The sequence below is a fragment of the Phasianus colchicus genome, chromosome 6 (assembly GCF_987193195.1).
Source record: "Phasianus colchicus chromosome 6, bPhaCol1.hap1.1, whole genome shotgun sequence".
In the NCBI taxonomy this organism is placed as follows: Eukaryota; Metazoa; Chordata; class Aves; order Galliformes; family Phasianidae; genus Phasianus; species Phasianus colchicus.
The window spans coordinates 44,785,820-44,805,548 of record NC_143441.1 but is presented as its reverse complement, the minus strand read 5'-3'; the positions used below and the strand labels follow the sequence as shown (position 1 = coordinate 44,805,548).

At 43.3% G+C, this 19,729-nt stretch overlaps 1 protein-coding gene across 3 annotated transcripts in view; it reads left to right on the top strand.

Moving 5' to 3' along the window:
- Nucleotides 1-1,248, top strand: part of DNAJB6 (DnaJ heat shock protein family (Hsp40) member B6) — a 48,325-nt gene extending 47,077 nt beyond the window's left edge. For all 3 annotated transcript variants that reach the window (XM_031615960.2, XM_031615961.2, XM_031615963.2), the window contains one exon: nt 1,107-1,248. In XM_031615960.2, coding sequence (XP_031471820.1) covers nt 1,107-1,189 — 83 coding nt within the window. In that variant the 3' untranslated portion in view covers nt 1,190-1,248. The remainder of the gene's footprint in view (nt 1-1,106) is intronic.
- Nucleotides 1,249-19,729: the final 18,481 nt, after the last annotated feature.

Sequence of the window (19,729 nt, the reverse complement as noted above, 5' to 3'; positions counted from 1 at the left end):
AAGGGCTCAAAGCATTCTGGTGACTGTGGCTCTCTGACCTCACGCCGTTTCCTATTTCCATCTTCATTTTGCTGTTGGTGCTAACTGGAGGGATCAACTGTGGTGAGGTGGCATTCTCAGGGTCCTATCCAACTGCTTGCAGACCAACTGGAGAGCAGAAGCCAAATTCCAGACAGGCAGAGCTGTGTCCTTGCTGGCCATTCTTCAACTCTCAGCCTGGATCCCATGTGTATTGTAGGGGCCCCATTCCCTGTGCAGAGCGCACAGATTCCCAGGGGCAGAACACCACTGAGCTAGAAGATCCCTCTTGACATCTCATGGCATGATTTGCTTTTGGTTATTTGAGGGAAATATGTGCTACCTCTGGGTTGAGATTTCAAAGTGCACTTGGTAGGTATGGTGCTGGTTCTGCACAGCACTGGCAAGGCTGCGCTTTGCTGCCAACTTGGAGGAGAGGACAGGATGCAGAGCAGGAACTGTTCTCCATGCATTTCTCTGGGTTGAAAACCAGTGTTGGGATGATGATCACACGGCTGGAAGCTTGTGCCTATTGAACCAGTAGCAAGTAATTGTTGCTTGAACATAATGCTTCCATGAGCTGCAGTAGAGTATAGCCTATGGTGCATTGTTGAGCATGAGCAGGCTGATGACCTGCATGTAAAATGCATATTGGTAAACACGGAGCACCTTATTTGCTCAGAATTCTCAGCATTCCCTATTCTTTAAATGGAAATGCAAATATTGTGGTAACTCTTTAACTCCCGTGGGCCGGAAACACCAGTACTGAAATGGCTCCTGTTGTGTAAGTCTTACTTATTGCTTCCGTTTGGAAAATCATTCTGGGTTTGCATGTGTTCTGATTTTGAAGCTTTTCCTGAATGGCTTTGAAGTCTTTTGAAAGCTCTCAGATATTTTCAGACTTCAAAGATAGATGCGGTTTTCTTTCTATCCTAGTTGAACAGATGATTTAAAAACAAACCAACAAAAATTGGAAAGCCAGATCTTTTCTTTAAGACTCTTTAAACCATTCAGAGAATGTGTGCTTTTGATAGATAGAAAAGGCCATGGATACTGTGAATGGTGTTTCACAAGCCCTGTTTCCTCAGGATACAAAGAAGGCAGCAAGAGGAGGAAGCAGAAGCAGAGAGAGGAACAGAAGAAGAAGAAGTCAACCAAAGGGAGTTACTAAAATGGACATCTCTGCTATGCCAATCCCTTTATTAAAACGGCAACTTACGTTACATTTGAGCACACCTCTTCTGTGTATATTTTTCAGTTGTTCACACTGCTAGTAAGGAAGTGACTCATGTTTAAGACTGTACTAAAATTGCACTATATTATTCTTTTTAGTTTTCACGGAGTGGCTTTCTTGCCAGTCAGGTTAAGGAGTTTGGATGGGGCTGATCGTGGTTAGAAGTGTGTTATGTTTGAAGATTGGAGGGTATTACAGAATCTCTTACCTCTTCCTTCCCTGGGACTGAAGTTCCCCTTGCCTAGAATTAATTTGTTTTGTGGGATACAGAGAATTGTGCAAACGCCTGTTTGTTCAGTCACCCCAGCATCACCAGCAGGCTTGCTGAAAGAAGAGTAAAGCACCAATCCTGTTCCCTCCATCACTGAGGGTAGGACTGAGACGTGAGCTCTCTCATATGGTAATTTATGCAAACTTAATAAATGACTTCAATGTTTTTTTTCTTTTTATCACCCAAGCTGGGCAGCAAAGGCTTGTCCCCGCTATCAGAATGATCCTTCATTTTAAAGTGTATGATGAAGTTACATCCTTTGGTTTTAACTTGGCATAATCATGGTCTGTAAGCACTCCTACTGATTTCTTCAACTGTGGTTGACTCCCAATGAATCATTTAGTGAAATCATTCCTTATTTTAAAATTTTGCTTTCAGAAACTAGAGACAAATGACCTAAGTGCCATTTTACAACTGCTCTTCCTGCTGAGTAGATTTTAGATAATGAACGTATTTCAGAATCTGTGTAAGATTTTATCAGGTTGTTTCTGCAAAGAATTCACATCTTTATGTATGAAAGCATTCTGTGTCACTTTTATTGCAGGACTTTTTTTTTGTTGTTGTTAAATTTGAAAACGTGTCTTCAGTTTAAAGGAAATCTGCATTCTCTGGCTAAGTTACTTCCTTGCTTCCCATAATTTTCTCATGTGCATGATATATTGCTTCCCTTAACCTTCTAGTTTGTACAGAGCCCTTCTGTTGCCTTAAGCATTTACCTGCATGTTTCTTGTCAATCTGTTGCCTCTCTTCTTAACCTCCAGGCGGGAGTTACCAGCCCATGGTTTTGTGTTGTTCCTTTTGTCTCCTCTCGCCAATGCGCTGTTGATGTAACAGACTTAAATCCTGGAGAAACTCACTCATCCTAATAGAGCAATGCATATAATGGTGTAAGGAAGGAGCTAAACTGAAAAATCAAGTCTGCATTTTAGCATGGTTTGATGTAACAAATTCCGTGTCTGGTATCTGAGCGGTTTAGCTTCAAATACATGGCATAATGTAACCTTACGCAAACATATAACCATACGTGAACTGTTAGGGTGTTAAATTAAGCTCAATATGAAATAAGCCTGAGTACCAGTTTTCTGTCACTTAAGTATCACTTTTTCATTTTGTGCAGTGTTACTAATATTTAAAAATAAAGAAAATTCTCCTTTATACTTTGTCCTCTTGCACTGGAATGTAGACTAGAGCTGACAGCAGACGTTCATGTTTAATTTCAATTATAGTTTAAGCTGTAGGCACAAAAGAGGAAGCCCACCTGCATAAAATACCCACAGCCTCACCCCCCGTGATGCCTTTTGTTGAATCCATGAGCGATTTGATACAGAGCCCATGTCAAATGGCTGATACTGGAGAGCTAGGGTTTGTCCTTGATACGTTGCCAAAGAGCCGTATACATCAAATGGAGCTTGCATGTGAGCTGTACAAGTGTCATACTGAGCAGTACATAGCACTTTGAATTGCATCCCATTAGATCTCCTTCTGCATCCTGGGAGGAGTCCCCACCAACAGCTATGTCAATTTTAAGCTGTTAGAATGCCTTTTTTTTTCTGAGGAAAATGGTGCATGCTGTGGAAAAGCAGGAGAGGTGAGGAAGGGAGAGGTGACACCAGCCTAGGGCTGTCTCCCTAGGCTGTCCCCATGCTGTGAGCAGCCTCGTGTCACAGAACAGCATGGCTTTGGATCAAGAATGTGTCCGGAAGAGTTGGAGCAGACTGGGATTTAGGTACGTAAATAGATGCCTGACTCCTATCCTGCATTAGGCTTGAGCGAGGACTGAGCTTTACTTAGCTATGAGACCTACGGGTTGTTGGTAGGAAGTTGGTTAGGAAGCCTGAGTCCTCAGTGAAGTCTCCCCATTAATGGCTGCACAACCTTGGGATGCCGTTGCTTTGAGGGCATCCTTATCACAGCAGGTGTGCTTGCAGCTGTACCTCTGCATCTCTTCAGAGAGAGAAACTCCTGGGAAACACAGTATCCCCAGAGGAGGGAATCATGGGCATCATCTTCCTTATAACTACCTAGAATCTGCCCAAGCTTGCCCAGAAATTAAGAAACATGGGCCCAGGGCCATAATTCCTTCCTTCAGCCTGGTTATTTCTGGATATTAACTGAAAGGCAACAGAGTGCCATAGAGCAGGGTTACCAGCTTGTGTTTTCTGACATGCTGGGTTGTAGGGCAACTCGGACACAGGTCTGGGTCTGAGCAGGCACATACGTGAGGGCTTTGCATCCCTCTGCCAAAGGTGAAGGCCACATGGTGGTACGGTTACTTTAGGTATGTGTCTGGGCTAGAAAATGCAGGTGGGTGTGAGATAACACCACTGATAGCATTGGCCCACGATTGATGTGTGAATAAATGGATTATGAAAGGTAGGAAAAGATTTCCTGACCATCCAACAACACTCGCATGGAAGAGCTGAGGATAGAAACAGACCTGGTGCAATGTATAAAATGTGTTGCAAAAGGATTTGTTACAGAGCAGACGCTGGGGCTCAGAGACACAGGGTGTTTTCAATCCCTTTTAGTATCCCATGAGAAAGTTAAATGATACGGGTGAAGAATACACAGTGAGCTGAGAAACAGCATAATTAAAATGATACACTGAAAACAAAATAGTCTTATCTTCAGGTAGGAGGACACGATCACAAACAAGCGAAGCAGCGAGAGATAAAGGTTCCTGCTCCTGCCACAATGAAAATGGTTTAAATTCAGGGCTTTTTTTCCACACCTTTTAGAGATGTGCACAGCCTGCTCTTTGAACTATGGTTTGGCAAGACTTTGATCTTAAATGATCTTGGGGAGAATAGGTGTCAAATTGATAAAAATGTGCTTTCAAGTTGTTTGCCCAGACCACGATCGTACCGGGCAGCCTTCAGACCTGGAAACACCACTCCTAAAGGTAAGACCAACCCCAGCTTTCTCTGTCGGCTTGGCTGCTTCTTCCCTTTCAGAGCCATCTCATGGTTCATGTATGTGGTCAGTGATATAACACACCTCAAAGATGCTCCTTTTGGAAAGAAATCAGGTACCCAGAAAAGAATGCATTCCCTCCGGCCCTGTTGCCGTTGCAGAGAGCACAGCTCAGTGCTGCCCTCCACTCCCTGTGAGGAGCTGAATGGCCATAAGCCCTCCTCTCAGCTCCTCTGCTCTGTGCCCAGCAAACCCAGGGGCCTCAGTGCTCCTTGTCCATCTTGTCCTCCAGACCCTTCACCATCTTTGCATGTTCAAACTTAGCTCAGATTTCAGTGTTCTCCTTCTCGCTCCGTCTTTCCTGTCAAGCATCTTTCTCCCTTCCCTCTAATTCTTATGTTGACAGGGGGAGTGGTAGCACCACGCATGATTAAATATATTTAATTCTTCTCTTCCCAATGTGTGAGTTGGAATCAGATCTTCAGAGACTTTTTATCACCATTTGCAGAACTCTGCCCGTTTCTACCTGTAGCACTGAGAACTCTAAGCAAGGCAAGGAAAATTTCCTCTCTGCTGATTGAAATTGGGGAGCTTTGAATGGTCTACAGATGCTCAGGTTTAAAAAAATGCTTATATTTGAAACAGTAACAGATTCAGCTGCCTTGTGTCCATGCACTTTGGCTTCCCACAAGTTTTTCCAGCAGAAAAGGCTTGGGTGGGTTATTGGGAAGTGTCAGGTTTGCTAAGTACCTTGCTGGTGCCCTCTGACAGCAGCTACTGACAGCAGGAGAAGCATTGCCAAAGCGCTGAGCTGCTCTGAGGGGATGCTTCCATGTGCAGGGTTAGGTTACCTCATTGCTCTTGTCACAAGGAATAGACTACTCACTTTATTTTGCATATCCTGAACTGCAGCACCCCAGAACTTCCTTCTTCCAGGATGCCTCATGTTGTCACTGCAAAGCCAGCCCAAAAACTGAGTGTCTGGGGAAATAAAGGCACGTTCTCATAATGAGTCTGAATACTTTGATTTCAGGAAAACACCTCTGTGTCTGTCTGGAAGATCACAGATTTTCTAAAACATCCCCAAAGAGGGAACAATACCTCACTGCACTGCTTGATTGCATCTCCTCGGAGTTGTTTCCATTGGCATGCACACACACCTTTCTACTTACAGAGCACACATCATTTTTTCCATCCCTTGTTTGGGAAGAGCTCATCCTTTGGTCAGTGCAGAGTGGCTCGTTTCTCCTGTAGGCTGCCAGTGGTTGCAATGCATTGTGATATGGAAAGCGTTGTTTTTACATTATCCCAAAATTAAAGAGTTAGAGGAGAGAATTCTCTTGGGAGAATTTCCTTAATTTAAAAAATAGAATTTGCTTCCAAGTGTTTAAGATGAAAGCTTAGAGTACAGAGTGGTTGATCACCTAGTAGGTGAACACATCACATCATAGAATATCCTGTGTTGGAAGTGACCCATAGGGATCATCAGGCCCAACTTCTGTCTCCTATCTCAGTAATGTATAAAGATAAAATTTAAGAAATACAAATTTCTGCCTGGATTTTGGACAGCCTTGGATGCTTTAATACGCTAAGCAGAGCAGTGCTGGTTGCATACTGCTACGTGAGAGCAAGAGAGAGGTTGAAGCTCCTGTAATTAACTGAGCACTCACAGCATTAATGAGCTTCAAGCAGCCACAGAGGAGCACTAAGTAGACACTTTCCACAGCACCCGGAGCGGACGTGCACCAAAGGTGCATGACTCGATCCTGCAGCAGATACAAGCCACAACCTGCTGTACCAGTATGTTGGGACAACCTGGGCTTTTGGATCCAAGTCAGTGGGTAACCAGCACCAGGTCCTGCCCAGCACTATGAGTCATGTTTTACACCCACAAAAATGACTTGTTCCCTCCCTGGCCCACTGACTGGCCTTCCTTTGTTAGTGATTAATGGTGGATGCCTAGAGGAGAGCACAAGAACAGGCTGGGCACATAATAACACTTCACTACAGTATTTTCCCAGTTGCAACACTCAAAGTCAGAGGCTCCTAGATCTAGAAATGTCATTTTTTCGTTGCTTAATTTTTGTTTGCATTGATTTCCATTTTCCTGGGAAATTGCTTAATGGACACAATGTCCTAAAGCAAGGAACCTACTGGGAGAAGAGAGATTGCCTTTGTTTTAAACCTCTCCCTTTGGCTTTCTCCCTTTCTCCATCCTTTCATTAGACGAGACCTGGAACACCACATTTTCATTCACCTTTTCCACACTATGCCTGATTTTCCCATGAAGCTCAATGTGAGCTCATTGCCATGTTGGTATCTCCAGAGCTTGGTCATAGAACTATAGAATGGCTTGGATTGGAAGGGACCTTAAAGATCATATAGTTTCCACACCCTGCCATAGGCTGGTTGCCACCCACCAGCTCAGGTTGCCCAGGGCCCCATCCAACCTGGCCTTGAACACCTCCAGGGATGGGGCATCCACAGCTCTCTGAGCAGCAGTGTCAGCTCCTCACTGCTCTCTGAGTAAAGGGTTCCTCCTTCTCACACCTTCCCCTTCCTTCCCACCCATGCCATCTAGCAGTCCCTAATAGCTGACGGTGTGCACATCCCTGATTTCTGCAGCACTGCATGTGGCACTGCTTTTCCCCTTTCAACCTCATTTTGTCCCCTATCCAGATGGTATTTCCCAGATGTGGAAATCAGGGCTGTGATCATCCCTATTCTCTCTTGTTCAGGGAAGGCTGCATTCAAGTATTTGCTTACTGGGTTTTAGGGTCACCAGCTTCATCTGGGAAATCTTAATCAGCTGGGCAGTTAGTCATGAGGAAATATCAGTGACGGTAGGGGAGGATTTGCAGAGATGGGAGGGTGCAGGAGATCAAATGATTGTTGAAGTGCAAAGTCAGTGCTGGCCCATTGCCTAGCTGGATCCAACCCCTAAAAGCTTGTGTCAGAATCTCTCATGTTTTTAGAGCTCTGCAGCTCTGGTTTAGATCCCTCTCCACTTCACGATTATCACAGAATGATGAAGGTTGGAAAAGACCCATTAGAACATCATTCAGCCATCATGTTTTGCCCAACCAGGCAAGACACAAGCTGAGCAACAGGATTTCTGCTTGCAGTGCCTCTGCTCCTGTAACAGCCCTGCTGTGCTCAGCAGGAGCATTTCTGTGTGTACCTGAGCCCAATGTCTCTTCTTTCTCAGCAGAATTCAGGTGTGGTGGTGGCGATTTTTTAATCAACGCAATGACTTCCCTTGGAAACACAGATTTTTCTATCATGAACGCTTAGGAAAATATTATTCAGCTAATGTGTAATGCAAGTCTCAGGTTGCATTAGGTGATGGGATGTGATAGAACACGATGGCAATGAGTCACCTCATATCATGTTTTATTGTGATGTGTCAGCTGAGAAAGCTGAAGAGCTAAAGATGTTTCTACCAGAACAATTATGAAACAACTGCTGGTTCATGCAGGGATTACTAAGTTTTTCCTAGGCTAGTTAGCTGATAGGTTTAGGTCCGTGGTTTAGCAATGTTTTGTTAAAGTTGCTAACAATGAGTTGCTTCAGAACCTATTTTCCACCCAGAGAAGTCATCAGTCTGTTGCTGCCATGGGTCAATTTTAAAACTGGAGTCATCAGGTCAAGAGTGGCTCTGCAAGCCGAGGGGACATGCTTTTATTTTAGGGCTACTTTCTGCTGACTTCAACTAGAAAAATGCAGTGATACCACCACCTGTTGCTGTCAAAGAGCTAACAGTATGAAGGAATGATGTGGAAATGTATAGATGTGGTATTTAGGGACATGGTTTAGCGGGCAATATTGGTGGTAGATGCATGGTTGGACTTGATGATCTTAGAGGTCTTTTCCAACTATAATCATTCTAAGATTCTATTCTATGACATTCAGGAGTTTAGAGACTGGCCTCATGCTTTTCAATTTAATCCAAAGATGCCCAGAGACAGGCAGACGAGCTCATAGGGCTTCCTAAACAAGCTTTTCCTTTCCATTACTGCTGGCTGCACTACTAGCACTGGATTAAAGCACTGCAGTCATCAAGAAGCACCAAACAGGGTCCTTCAGAATTTTTGTTTGTTTTTTAGTATGTGTTTGGGTGAATTCTGACCATAAGGATTTGTATGCTCAGCTTCTCTTGCAGCACCACTTACTGTGCATGTGAGTGACCCTCGCAGTGGCTGTGGCCCCATTGCTCTGTGCTTTTCCCTGGTGGTGACTCCTCTGCAGCCCCACTCCCTCAGCCCTGTGTCTCTCTGCAGCATGGAAAGCCAATTCAGTTGAACGCTCTGGGGCTGTTTTCATGTTGATAAGCTGCAGCTAGGGTGGGACCTTTCCGCTGCTTTTTATCTTACTGTTGGGCCTGTGGAGGGAAGCTGAATAATGGAAATGTGAACAGACCTTTCATTACACATCTATACATCATCACTTAATTTCTTTACTTTTGTCTCCTGTTTTATTTATTTATTTCCCCCCTGATCAATAGCATTCATCCTACTCAATGAACAGACTTGATACTGTTTTTATGGTGTGAAAATTACTGTTGCTTTGACTGGCTTCTATTACCAGGTGACACTGCTTGGCAGAAAACAATGAATCTTCCTATTATTTGGAAAATAAATGTGATTTATGAGACTGGCAATCGATAGTGGTCTGTGTCTTGCAGTCAGAGTGCTTGCTTTCATGAAATAATGCCTTTACCTTTGGAGTGTGAAGGCTGTTTTTCTAGTGCTGCTAAGTTATTTAAATATATATATACTAATCTCCACTTTTATTAAGAACTTTTTCTATAGGTGATGATCAAGAAAACATCTGTTTTTAAAGGTGTGAGGCCTGTTTGGAACATGGTCGAGCAGGTGTGAAGCTGTGCTGGCAGGGAAGGATGCAGTATGGGGAATGGAGGAGCTGGAGGAAGGAGGAAGGGGGAACAGCATTGAGCACCTGCTCTCACCTCCCTGCACTCACTGGGAGATGATGGTCAGTGCTGAGGACTTACTGTTAAGTTCCACAATACTGACAGAAAGAAAAAACACAGACCCAATTTAACTGCAGGGAAGCAGAGCTGCTTTGCCCAATAGCTGTGCAAGGCATTACCTAGAGCCGTCTTTCTATGAAGCTGTTCCTACTTTTTTTCCTGTAGTAAATAAACAGCTTAACTGAGGGCTGAGTCCTCTACTCTTTTTGTGCCTCTCATAGGCAAAAGGATTAAGGAGGCCCTGATGTGTGGTGCAGTCAACACACCCGAGGGGTGGGATGCCATCCAGGACAGGCTTAGCAGTGAGCCCAGGTGAACCTCATCAAGTTCAACAAATCCAAATGCCAAGTCCTGCACCTGGGTTGACAAGCCCCGCTATCAGTACCAGCTGGTAGTGTAAGGGTAGAGCACAGCCCTGCTGAAAAGGACTTGGGGGTACTGGTAGATGGCAGCTGGGCATGAGCCAGCAGTGTGCCCTCGCAGTGCAGAAAGCCAGCCATATCCTGGGCTGCATAGGAGACATGTGGTCAGCAGGCTGAGGTGATCCTGTTCCTCTGTTCTGCCTGGTGAAGCCACATCTGGAATACTGCATCCAGTTCTGGGCTCCTGGGCTCCAGGAAGGGCCCAGCAGATGGCAACAAGGATGATAAAGGGCCTGGAGCTTCTCCCATATGAGGAAAGACTGAGAGACCTGGGGCTGTTCAGTCTAGAGAAGAGAAAACTGAGAGGGAATCTGACCAATGTTTATAAATATCTAAAGTGCAGGAGGCAGCTGGATGAGGCTGAACTCTTCAGTGGAGCGTTGTGATATGGCAAAGGAGTAATGGCCAAAAATCGGACCATAGGAAGTTCCACACAAACATGCAGAAGAGCTTCTTTACAGTGAGGGTGACAGAGCACAGGAACAGGCTGCCCAGAGAGGTTGTGGAGTCTCTTTCTTTGGAGAAGATCCATGTGTTCACCAGCCTGTGTGACCTACTGTAAGGAACCCCCTGCAGCAGTGGGGTCGGACTCAATGATCTCTGGAGGTCCTTTCAAACCCCTGCAATTCTGTGAACACAGACCGAGGTAAAACTCTGGACTCATTTATTGCTTCATATACGTAACATAAATAAGTTAGTATCATGTATATCACTGAATCTCACTCTTAAAGGATATTTTATTTTGCCTAGGAACAGAATTTTCAAATAGTAGAAATAATTCATTGCTCCCACAGAACTGGGCCATAATTTGATGAAATTACCAGGATGTACCTTATATGAAAGATCCTGAAATGGCTTTCCTATTCCTTTTGGAGTGCACAATGCCTTTCTGAATGCAACTAGCCAAACGTTAATCTAGCCCTAGCTTTTGCTGTGTTATTTGCCTTAGTAGATATTGATATTCAATGAATTACATCATGATGTATCCTTCCCAGTGCAATAGTTTAAAAAATCCCATCTACTCACATTACCTTTAAGCAGTCCTTGCCAACTAATTTGTACTGCTCCAAACACGGAGCACTTTACTGATTAGCTCAGATACTCACACAGTAAACCCCCAGATCCTACTATCATCTCTGTTTCTAGAAAGAACCTTGCTCCACTGTACTTAATGTACTCCTGTCAGGTTCCTGACTTCATAAATAAAGCAATGTTCTGCTTTCCCCTAGGAAGAGGGTGGCATGTTCCTGTCTGTATAGGTCAGGTTGAAGCTGTTCTTAAAACACTTTATTAGGCATCAGCCAAGATCTTTATGTATCTTAAGTTTCCTCATTTTTGATACAGCTGAATTTCCCAGCTCATTAGCCTAATATTTATCCACTTTGTAAAAGTCTGTTACAATTTCTTCTTGAGAGCTCATTTGGTTTTCTGCAATTCCTAGCTTTGGGCATTGCAAATTATATTACTCAGGGTGGTTTGATGTGTGATTCATGGCCACACTGCAAGCCTAACTCTGTTCTTCAGAAGAAGGCTTTCATGGTTAAATGAGTAGCCAGGGACTTGGGGGATCTGCATGTAGTTCTTGACTCTGTTCTTGTATTCTTTAGTCAGTCCTAAAATGGTTACCAACCAGCTGTTCATTTGGGTCCCTGTGTATAAAATAAGGCAATTTAATCTCTTTCTTTTGCACTTCATTCAGTCCGTTTAGCTCATTAATTCTTCAGAGCAGCACCTCAATTGTGCCATTTCATAAAGAGAGCACACAGAGAAATAACACTGAGCAAGATTAAACAATCTTGTAGCTTATAAAAATTGAATTCAGCCCCACAGAGCACTCTCCCTTCCTCCCAGTACTGAGATAACACACTTCTGCTTCTCCCTGAAATCTAGAGGCACCAGAAGTGGAGATGGAGAGATCTGCTGAGTGCTGCGCTCCACCCTTCTGCTCTCATTGCTTGCCCTAATGGTATTTGCAGTGCAAGTATTTGTACAATTACAGTCATATCTGAGGGCTTTCCCAGAGATAAGGGCTTTTATTTCACTTCCTATCTGAAAAAGCAATGTAATTAGTTTATCCCATATTTGTCAAGAGAAAACAAAACCGAACGGTTTAAATGGTGTTTGGAGGAACTGCTATGGCAACACACTTCTGCCTTTGGCATTATTCAGCTTCTAAATCTTTATCCAGCTGTTCCTGTGCTGTGTCTGTGACTCCTGAATGTGACATAGAGCAGGGCTATAGGAATAAATATTCCTGTTTTAGAGAAAAAAAATTGCACATCCATCACAGGAATGTTATTCAACTCCTTCAATTATTTATCTTCAGCATTTGTAACCTGCCAATTGCAAGTACTCATATTTCTGGGGCATGGTTTAATGCAGAAGCAATGTCACCCATTCTCTTCTGGCTTTCCTTCAGCTCTGCTGAACCAGAACAGACCTGTAACTTTCCTCTCCAAGGGCCTTAAATATATCATCCCACTTGTTAGACGGGCCTAACGTAACCCTGACTGGCCCAACCAACTAGTGTAAGGAGATGCTGCAAGATCTCAAGGATGCAGAGCAAATGAAGGAACATTTAAAAAGGTCCCCAAAACAGCTACCTTTAATGGAATTAGAAAGCTTATCTAAATAAATAAGGAGAAGCTATTTCTTGTGGAAAAAAATTCTCAGTGATTTCCCCTGAGGTAAAATCAACAGAGCAAAAAAAAAAAAAAGAGTCATCGTCTAAAAAAAATCCCTCCCCATAAACCCAAGGGGACTTGTCAGCTCCACGGCAGAAATTGGAGAGACCACTCAAGCAAGAAGAGGATTAGACTGTCTCCTATCAAAGCACGCATGGACTGGATTTTTCCAGCAACTTCAACAGAAAGAGGGCTTTTTTTTTTTCCTTTTCATTTCCAATTGTGGAAAAGATTGGAAGCAAAAAAATTCAATACAGACCCTAAGGGTAATGTCTTTGCAATGGGACCAATGCCTATGTCCTCCTTCTAGGTCCATCAGCTTTCACAATTATAAAACTGGCCCCAAGGCAGTGTGAAGGATTTAAATCTGTAAAGACCAACACGGCACGCTGCTGGATTTGGAGGTGAGCTGGCCTGGCTGGAGAAAGGGAAGGATGAGGGTGGTGACAAAATGGCTGCTGTGAAGGACGTCTGGAGGACCACTCATAGCAAAACGAGCAGCTGGAATGGCCAGGCCTCCTACAGATACTCAAGGCTGGTTGTTTAACTCTGCAGAGCGTGTGTTTTGCCTCTGGCTTAGTTTATGAGACTACCAAGCAGATTGTACTGACAGTGGGGCATGGGTAAAGCACTGACAGCAGCTCCTTGGGGCTGCATGACCTGCTACCATGAGTCCAGCCTCCTAATCCCCATCCCAGACACATCAGCGCTCAACTATTTTGAGTCTGCCTCAGGCTTCCAAAAATACCAGGCATGCTCTGAGCACACTCACATTAGCACAGCCTGTGCTGTGAGAGCATGGCATAAGCCTGCTAGCAGAGCAGCTCCGTGCTAAGAGTGCCACACGTGCCCACCAAGCTGCCTGCCCACTGCTGCAGGACAGCGCTGCGCTGGGTATGAGCAGCAGAGATTTGGCAAATTGTGAATGGACTACAAATGGGTGATTCTTTATTAAAAATCCTTTTTCTTTCTTTTTCCTCGTTGAACCTTCATCTTTTCAAACTGTGTCTTTCCTAAAGTGTATGGTTGGCTCAGAGCATCATGAGAAGTGGATTAATTATATCACTTCTGTATGATTCCCAGCACTGTCATAAGGGACCTCGTTGCTCTGAGCCTCTCCTTCTGTAAGGTCCTTTCACTCCCCATCTCCTCTCAGTTCCAGCTCTTTTTTTCATTCCCACAGCTTTACAGATTGGGATGGTGACAGCTTTCAGAAGTTCACCTCCATTTGGTGCATCCCTTTCCTTATAATATTTCCTGTTGTGGAGTTTCAAGTTGGATATTAGGAAAAACTTCTCCAAGAGATAGAACAACTTCTTAGTGGTCGAGCACTGGAATAGGGAAGTAGTGGAGTCACTGTCCCTGGAGGTGTTCAAGAAATGACTGTAATATTGGTACTGAGGGACATGGTTTAGTGGGCAATGTTGGAGGTAGGTGGACAATTGGACTTGATGATCTTGGAGGTCTTTCCAATCTCGATGATTCTATGATTCTATTATGAGGCTCTGGTAATTGTTTTGTAGTAAGCCATGCCGGGGCAGTGTAACTGGGTACGTGTGTCTTCAGACTTGCTGGTGCAGGGTGTGTTCAGTGCCTGGTCCTTCCTTGTCACACCGTGATTCAGCCCCACTCCTACCCTCTGCTTCGTGTTTTAACCAGTTTTCCTCTGAAGAGAGAAAAATATAGTTTTAATTTGGAGTCTGCTTCTAGGCTTTTCACTCTTTTCAAAGTCATTCATTCTAGGACAGACAAAATTTTCCTTCTCTGTTTCAGCCTCAGATTCTGGAACCTTTGAGGTAAATTGTCTCTATTTACCCAGCTTTTAGTTATAATGCCCTTGCCACTTCTAGAATTTTTTTCCTTGCCATTTTATCAACAGCTGGGGGAAAAGTGTTATCTCCTTTCTGTGGGCATAGAATGAAGAGTGAAAATAGCAGTTCTGACACCAAAACTGAAAGCCTTCCTGCCCAGCCTACAAACACCATGTCTTCATCCACCCTCTTCTACCTCCTCTTCCCAAGTGGTGCAGGGGAATGGGACTGCAGTCAGTCTCAAACACTTCATCACTGCCGTTCTTCCACGATCACCTCTCTTCCCCTGCTTCATGCAGGGTCCCTCCCACAGGATGCTGTCCTTCCCCAACTGATCCTATGTGGGCTTCCCACCGGCTCCAATTCTTTAAGCACTGCTCCAACATGGGTCTGCTCCATGGGGCCCATCCTTCAGGAGCTCCAGCATGGCTCTGTAACACCCTTTAGGAACTGCTCTGTGGACAGCAGCTCAGGATAACAACCAGTCATCTTTAAAACAGCAATTTAAGGATTTCATGCAGTGTGGAAAAGCTTCAGCTCTACAATATAGCCAACGCCACAACTGCTGAGCAAGGCTCCTATAACCCTTGGGAGCTGTGAGCACTGTGCGATGGGCTCTATATGCTACAGCAGTACCTTTGCCTTCTAGGTGTTGCATTTTGTAAAAATAAAATGGTAGAAGTGATCTCCATGCCTACCTTTAATGAGGAGTTCTCCTATAGAACAGCTTCCTATAGAGGTAGGCTTTCTCAGCCCCTTCCCCTACAACATCTTGTGAGGTCAGCTTGCCTTCTCTTGACAGCAGGCCTTGAGGTGACAGACTGGCGACAGTACTCTTCTTAAGCACTGGAGTGACCATGTTCTGCTTGAAAATCTAATCTTAAGTGACTTGCCCAAGTTAAAATAGGTAATTTATTCTGAAGTTAAGATTTCAATATAGTTTAAATTTGCATCACAACTTCTAAATAAAATTGCCTCAGTAGAGGACTACTATATTATCAAATCATACACAAGGATGTTGCTGATGTACATGTGGCTGTATCAAGGCTAGCTGTCATAAACCATTCAGTGCTCAATATCATTTAAAGTGGGTTCCATATCTTTAAGACTTTATACACTTAGCTTCAAACCTTTTATTACGATAAAGATAAGCTTTCAAAATAAACATGTGAGTATCGATTTATATTGTAAGGAAAGTGACCATCATCCCTACCTTGCCTAGTTTTTCTGTTTTAAAATTTCTTGACTGGGATTTTGCAGATCTGTAAAGCATTACTTGAATTATTTGAGGAGAATAATTCTGAAGCCTGGGAAATATTTTACTGGTATCCTTCTCACAGAAATCCCATTCATATTTTAAAAACTAAAAATAAAACTAGAAATTTGCCAGTTCCCAACTGTGATTTGCACTTTACATCTTTTGGAGCACTGCCAGAAGCTCTCATCAATCCATGAGTGATGTATAGATGGCCATTTCAAAATAACGTATGGCTGGAGACATATATGTACATGAAAATAACAGCTGCTGATTTTGCTATCAAAATGCTCTTTGACCTTGACCCTGCACTATATTATTAATTTAAGTCCTGTGTTGTCTCTTGTAATAGGTGTTATGTATGGCCTTTATTACTAACAACTGGATACAGGTTTCACAAATGGAGAGTAAAATCACAGCAGCCCCAAAACCCAATCTGTCCGCTAGGTTTCTCACTCTTTGCACGGTTTCAGCACCCTCCTACTATCAGAGCACAGGAACAGAACTAATATTAGAAAATAATAAACTTGCTTTCAGTACAGAATAATTTTATTTGAAATCACTAGCCTAATCCCGATTGAATTTATTTGATGAAGCACAAGCCCTTGGTGTAACACAGATACCATTTTTTTGGCGTGAAAGAATAGATTCTTGCTTAAAAAGATTTATATGATATTAATGACATAGCTGCATTTAGATTGCATGAATCAGTATGTGTCATAAACTGCTTGAACACTCGTTAAACCTGATAAATTAAATAACCCTCCTGGGCTGGAGAGAGATGTCGCTGTTAGATTTTATGATATATCATACATCACATCTGTTTGTTATTGTTCTACCCATGTTATTTTATGTGTAAAAGGGATAAAGCCAGCAGGAGCAAATCCCACTTATTTTGGAGGAAACAGCTGCTCTGCAAATAGGAGACAGTGCAAAAAAATCTGGAAATCTGCTGGAGGTCTGCCTGATAGCCTCAGGAAACACTGCAAGACTTGTCTACATGGAGAGAGAGCCTGGAGAATGTTATTATGTTATTATTAGTTATTAAACTTTTTTTTTTTTTTTTTTTTAACTTCAGTAGAGCAACTTGCATTTCAATTTCAATTGTTGGACTGTGGAAGTGCAGCCACAGGGGCTTGCTGATCCTTTGCTTGGGTCTCTGAGGCTGGAGCCTGGTCTCCAGCGATACTGATTTGTGTCTCCTCTTCCCAGGCAGTACTGGACTGAGGCCCAGATCCACATTTCAGCAGTGCTCTAAACCGGTTAAGGCTTGGGTGAAGGTAAATCCTCTTAGAATTGAACGCCAAACATTGTTCTTTTTGTTTTATCTAATAAGCTCTTTTTTTTTTTCTTTTCTTTAATTTATTTTTATTTTTTTATTAGCTGGTAGCACAATTCCCCCAGTTCTCAGGTTTATGCTTTTGGTCAGTCGTGTATGCGTTGGCGGGCTCAGGGCAGCTAATATCAGCCAGAGCCAATTCCCAATGCAGTCAATGGATTCTGAGCCAGGCCAGCTGCCCTTGGCTGTGAACTGTAAAATAAACATTTCTCTTAAACACGGAGCATCTCGAGCATGTCAAGAATGTCTCAAAAGCCAATCTAGGCTATGTCACATCATCTTCATATGCAAAAGGGAAAAATCCTTTCAGAACTGAAGCATGGGAGGTATGTAACGCTGAGATGTGTCACTGTCTAAACTTCAGGCAGGGTGGGATGTTAGAGAGGGTTTCCAGGGAACCAGAAAACTTTCACAAACTTATTGGCTGGCATCCATGGCAAATGTCATTCCCGATATGGCAGAGAATTAAGCAGCTCTACAGCAAAATAAACCACATCGATAAAATAAAGATCATAAAACTTTTATTTTCACATTTAATGGTAAAAAAATCAAGTGCTGTAAAAATCAGTGAGTCTGGGGAAGAGACTTATGCTCTGATTCCTGTCACCCTGGCAGAAAGCTATACTAAGTATGAGCTGAATCCTGCCTTTCCTGTTCAGACTAAAACCCTGACATGTCTTTGTAGGTACGCAGCCATCACTTTGGGTGGAATTTTTCATCGTTCCTCCCACTGACTCTGTCTTTGTGCATCCTCCCCTAATCATGGAAAGTGATAACACTATTCTGGGTCATCCAGGCCCTCATCCTGACTGAGATGTAGTAGTCAGTAGTTCTTGACTGCTGACTTCTATAACAGCCAACATGTCCCATCAACACACAGCTCTCCTCCAGATATCCACATTTAATTCCTGGATCACTTCAGGTTCTTTTCTTTTACGCTGCTACTAGCCAAGGACCACCACGGTTCATTCTGAAGCCTGGATCATCACTCACCTTTCTTTTTGCAGAGCCACCACTGACCATTTCTCAGTTACACTGAACACAGCCTCTCAGGACCCACCCTGGCTGGTTCCCTACCTTCCACATCAGCTTTGGCTGTCTCTCGAGGTGGTTACTCTGTGCCAGAGTGCCATCACCCACCTGTTAATTGTTTCAACAAACGCCCATAATACATTCTTCCATTGGGCCCTGAGGCTTGGGAGAGCCATCCTGCAAACAGCTGCCAAGCTCCATCATTACCCGCCTTCCAAGCTCTTATTTCAATTCTCCTTTGCAATAAGACTTAAGAAAAAGCCAGCTTTGATATTACACAGACTACGAAAGTATATTATGAATAATACACATTTTTTCATTATTTCCCATATTTCCTGTTTATTTTTTTTTCCTTTGATTATAAACTCTTTGGGATAAGAAACGTATTCTCATGGGTTTGTTACTGAGACTCCAAGAACTGAGATGATGTAAATACATGATAGGATAAATAAAGGTGGATCTCCCCTTTCATTCTTCTTTTTCATTAAAGAGAACATGCCTATACTTCTTGTTGATCGGATGAACTGAACTCATCTCAGCCTATTTCTCTCACCTGATACTGGCATTGTTTCTGAGGTAATAAAGGGTTGTTAGCACTGGGAGACGTGAGAACACCTCGTTTCATTTTGTGATATGAAATACTCCTTATCCAACGCTGCATTTTTTTGATAAGCCACTGGAGGGACACCTCCGCTACAAAACCAAACCCAGCGCGACCTGCAGGAGAGCTCCCAGCCCCGCTCGCTCCTGCTGCCTCTCAAATGGAAGACTGCAGCCGGAGGCAGTTATTTTTCTGGTTAACAATTATTTCTGGTTAAAAATGAAAGCTCTAACTTTACCTCGAGTCATTAGTTCTGCAGACACAGGAGGAAAAGAAAGAAAGGAGAAATGCTTTTTGTATCATTTCGGCCCGGCATTACAGCTCACAACTTCATTGAGGGGATTTCACAATGTTCCTGCAAAGTCCAATTTGCAGCTGCAGTATTTTCCTTTTCTGTATCAGGACTACTTCTGTTATTACAAGCCACCTCTTGCCAAATCACAATTTCTCCCAGACTACATCAACTAATATTTACAGCCCAGCCTCTACTTCCTGTGAAAAGAAAAATCACTCAGAAAAAGTGTCAATCTGGGGAAGAGATGCCAAATGTGTCTGAAACATATCGCGGTGCAGATAGGATTCTATTTTTGTCTGGAACAGAAGGCAGGAAGCATTTATGTTCCTCGGTATCTAAATTTATCTTCCAAAGAATATTTATTAAAGTCACCATAGAAACAGTAATTTAGAACTCTTATACTTATTCCAGTTTTCTACAATTACTATTTGCTCTACAGCTTGATCTGTTACGTAGAAAATAATGAACAGCTCAAGATCTGTCACAATCTTATCCTATAGATTTTTGCTCCTTGATGGAAAAGCACATCTTGTGGCACGTGAAACGGAACTGCTGTGGACCGTTTTCATATCGTGACACTTAGAACCAGTGTCCTCCAGTCAGCCCAGCAATGGGACACAGCCCGAGGCCTTCCCTCTGTGTTATGAGGGGATTGCACACGCTGCCCTCCTGCCGAATCTCCTCATGCTGACCGCTTCTGTGTGAATGTGTCTGAGATGAGAACTATTCTGGGCACTGAGCTCCCTGTAAGCAAGCATCCTGCGAGTGCCAAGCTCAGAAATAACTGCTTGCATGTGCTGAAGAACAATTTTTGCCATTAAAATTGTCCTGTGAAGAAGTAAACAGGCTATATGCCCACCC